Consider the following 2,575-nt stretch of genomic DNA (forward strand, 5'->3'; position numbering starts at 1 on the left):
CCCAGCCTCCCCCTCCCCCCCAGACTCCCCCTCTCCCCCAGACTCACCCTCTCTCCCAGACTCACCCTCTCCCCCAGACTCACCCTCTCTCCCAGACTCACCCTCTCCCCCAGACTCACCCTCTCCCCCACACTCACCCTCCCCCCCACACTCACCCTCCCCCAGACTCACCCTCTCCCCCAGACCCACCCTCCCCCAGACTCACCCCCTCCCCCAGACTCCCCCTCTCCCAGACTCACCCTCTCCCAGACTCACCCTCTCCCCCAGCCTCACCCTCTCCCAGCCTCACCCTCTCCCAGCCTCACCCTCTCCCAGCCTCACCCTCTCCCAGCCTCACCCTCTCCCCCAGACCCACCCTCCCCCAGACTCACCCCCTCCCCCAGACTCCCCCTCTCCCAGACTCCCCCTCTCCCAGACTCCCCCTCTCCCAGACTCACCCTCCCCCAGACTCACCCTCTCCCACTCTGATGTAAACCCGGTTGCCGTGGGGGCTGTGCGTCAGGGAGGACAGGTTACCGTGGCGTTTCAGGGCCCAGTGGTAGAGCGCACGTGGACGGAACGGTAACTGATGCACCACGTGAACGTGCAAACGTAAAGCTTGAGACTGGACGCTGGAGTGACCAGACACCTGGTGGACAGAATTAAAAATGCAGTAAATCTGACATAAGAACCGTCAGTACAGATGTGGAGAAAGCTGACCTGCACTTCCACTGGGAATCCAGGGGGCAGTCTTTCTGCCTCCAGCCACCAGTGGACCGGGAGGCTGGAGCTGAGCAGCAGGTGGAGCTGTCGCAGAGGTGGAGGTGACGGAGACAGAGGCTTCAGCAGAACTCTCACCTGAAAACAAGAACGTTTCATCAGCACGGGACACGGACCTCACCTACAGCGCCCCCTGCAGCTAACAACGACTCCATGTTCTGTTACAGGTGTTCAGCACCGTGTTTCCAGACTTGTCCGTCCCTCTGCCCACGGCGATCACATGACTCTCCTTGTTCCCTCGCTCTCTCGCAGCACAACCAGGTCCAGCCTCGAAGGTCTCCAGCAGACCCTGAACAGGGTGCAGCGCCCCCACCGGACCAGCCGCAGCACAACGCACCTCCTCAGTGTGAGCTGAGAAGGAACAGCGTGGCAGAAACTTCAGCATCAACACTTTTCAAAGTTCATCTTCCAGGACCGACCACGAGCTCCTACCAGCTGACGTTGTCCAGAGAAGAAGGAGGCAAAAAATCCTCCTGGTCATCAGTGACAGTGAAGGCATCACCACGTGGTCTGTCACTGGGGGCCACGGTTCAGACTCTCTTTGAACAGCCTGAAGATTTCACCCATAAATTAACCAACAACTTCATCTAATCCAACCTAATCCGACCTAATCTGATCTGATCTCTAATCTGATCCGACCTAATCCGACCTAATCTGATCTGATATCTGATCCGACCTAATCCGACCTAATCCAACAGATTAAGCTGTAGTAAAGAATCTTTTTTTTCTTCTCAATACAAACAGGAAGCAGACTTCAAACATTTCCTCTGAGTTTTTCATCGAACAATAAACCCATTTCACTGAGGACTGACGTCTTTACCTGGTTTGGTCCTCGTCCCTCAGTTGATGCTGTGGTCGTTCACTCTTTCAGTCGTACAGAACCAAGTCCGACCTCACTGAGGGACCAGCTGTCCGCGTGCTGCGTCTGCTGCTGCTGCTGCTGCTGCTGCTGCAGACTCACTCACTCACATCTTCATCCAGACTCTAGAGCCCCTCTCTCTCTCCTCTCTCTCCTCTCTCTCCTCTCTCTCCTTGGCTCTTCTGTCCGTCCCTCTGTCCCTCTGTCTGTCTGTCCGTCAGCAGAAGCTAAATCTGAACAAAGTTTTTATCAGAGTGAAATAATTTTACCCACAATAGAGGACCCTGGAGAGGGGGGAGGGAGGTACTAAGGAGACGATTGAAGGGGCAATGGGTGGGATGGGTGAGGGAGTGGAGAGGGAGAAAGAGGGAGGGAGGGAGAGAAGGAGGGAGGGAGGGAGAGAAGGAGGGAGGGAGGAGCCTGAACACGGGGCACTTTAATCCGACTTTAATAATGAAGAGAACCAACAGTAAAAGTGTCTTTGAAGGGAACTGAAACATAGAAGGTTCGGTTCTAGAAGGTTCTCCTGCTGTTGTGCAGCTCATCACTGACTGGTCAACAGAACGTCTGATGTCGTCAGAGTGTTTGGGTCAAAAGGTTCGGTCCGAGCTCCGCTCTCCTCTCTGTTCTGCTGCTTTTCCAATTATTTCCAATCATTTCAGTAATGTTGCCAGTGATGACCAGGTCGGAGACATCATTATCAGCAGCAGCTGGGATACAGCCAGACTGGGGGAGGGGGGGGAGGCACTCCTCTCCCCTCACACCACCCCTCCCCCCCCACACTCTGAGGCCTTTATATAGATCCAAAAACATTCACTGACCTTGAACCTGGAACTGACGTCTGTTTGTTTTTCTTTCATCGTTTTTATCCTGATAATTACCATCAATCAGGTCCTAACTCAATTTGGACAAGAGGCAAATTACATTCTCCATGGAGGGGGGGGGCGGGTGTTGGGT

General features: G+C 54.8%; 1 protein-coding gene across 1 annotated transcript in view; it reads right to left on the minus strand.

The window, feature by feature from the left end:
* engl (endoglin, like) overlaps positions 1-1,859 on the minus strand; it is a 9,137-nt gene extending 7,278 nt beyond the window's left edge. Inside the window, exons 1-5 of the mRNA XM_025064741.1 lie at positions 1,580-1,859; positions 1,192-1,309; positions 938-1,110; positions 700-837; positions 447-628 (exon numbers count right to left, since the gene is read on the minus strand). Of these exons, the coding sequence (XP_024920509.1) occupies positions 447-628; positions 700-837; positions 938-1,110; positions 1,192-1,258 (560 nt within the window). The 5' untranslated portion in view covers positions 1,259-1,309; positions 1,580-1,859. The remainder of the gene's footprint in view (positions 1-446; positions 629-699; positions 838-937; positions 1,111-1,191; positions 1,310-1,579) is intronic.
* Positions 1,860-2,575: the final 716 nt, after the last annotated feature.

Source organism: Cynoglossus semilaevis, chromosome 17 (assembly GCF_000523025.1).
Source record: "Cynoglossus semilaevis isolate Cse_v1.0 chromosome 17, Cse_v1.0, whole genome shotgun sequence".
In the NCBI taxonomy this organism is placed as follows: Eukaryota; Metazoa; Chordata; class Actinopteri; order Pleuronectiformes; family Cynoglossidae; genus Cynoglossus; species Cynoglossus semilaevis.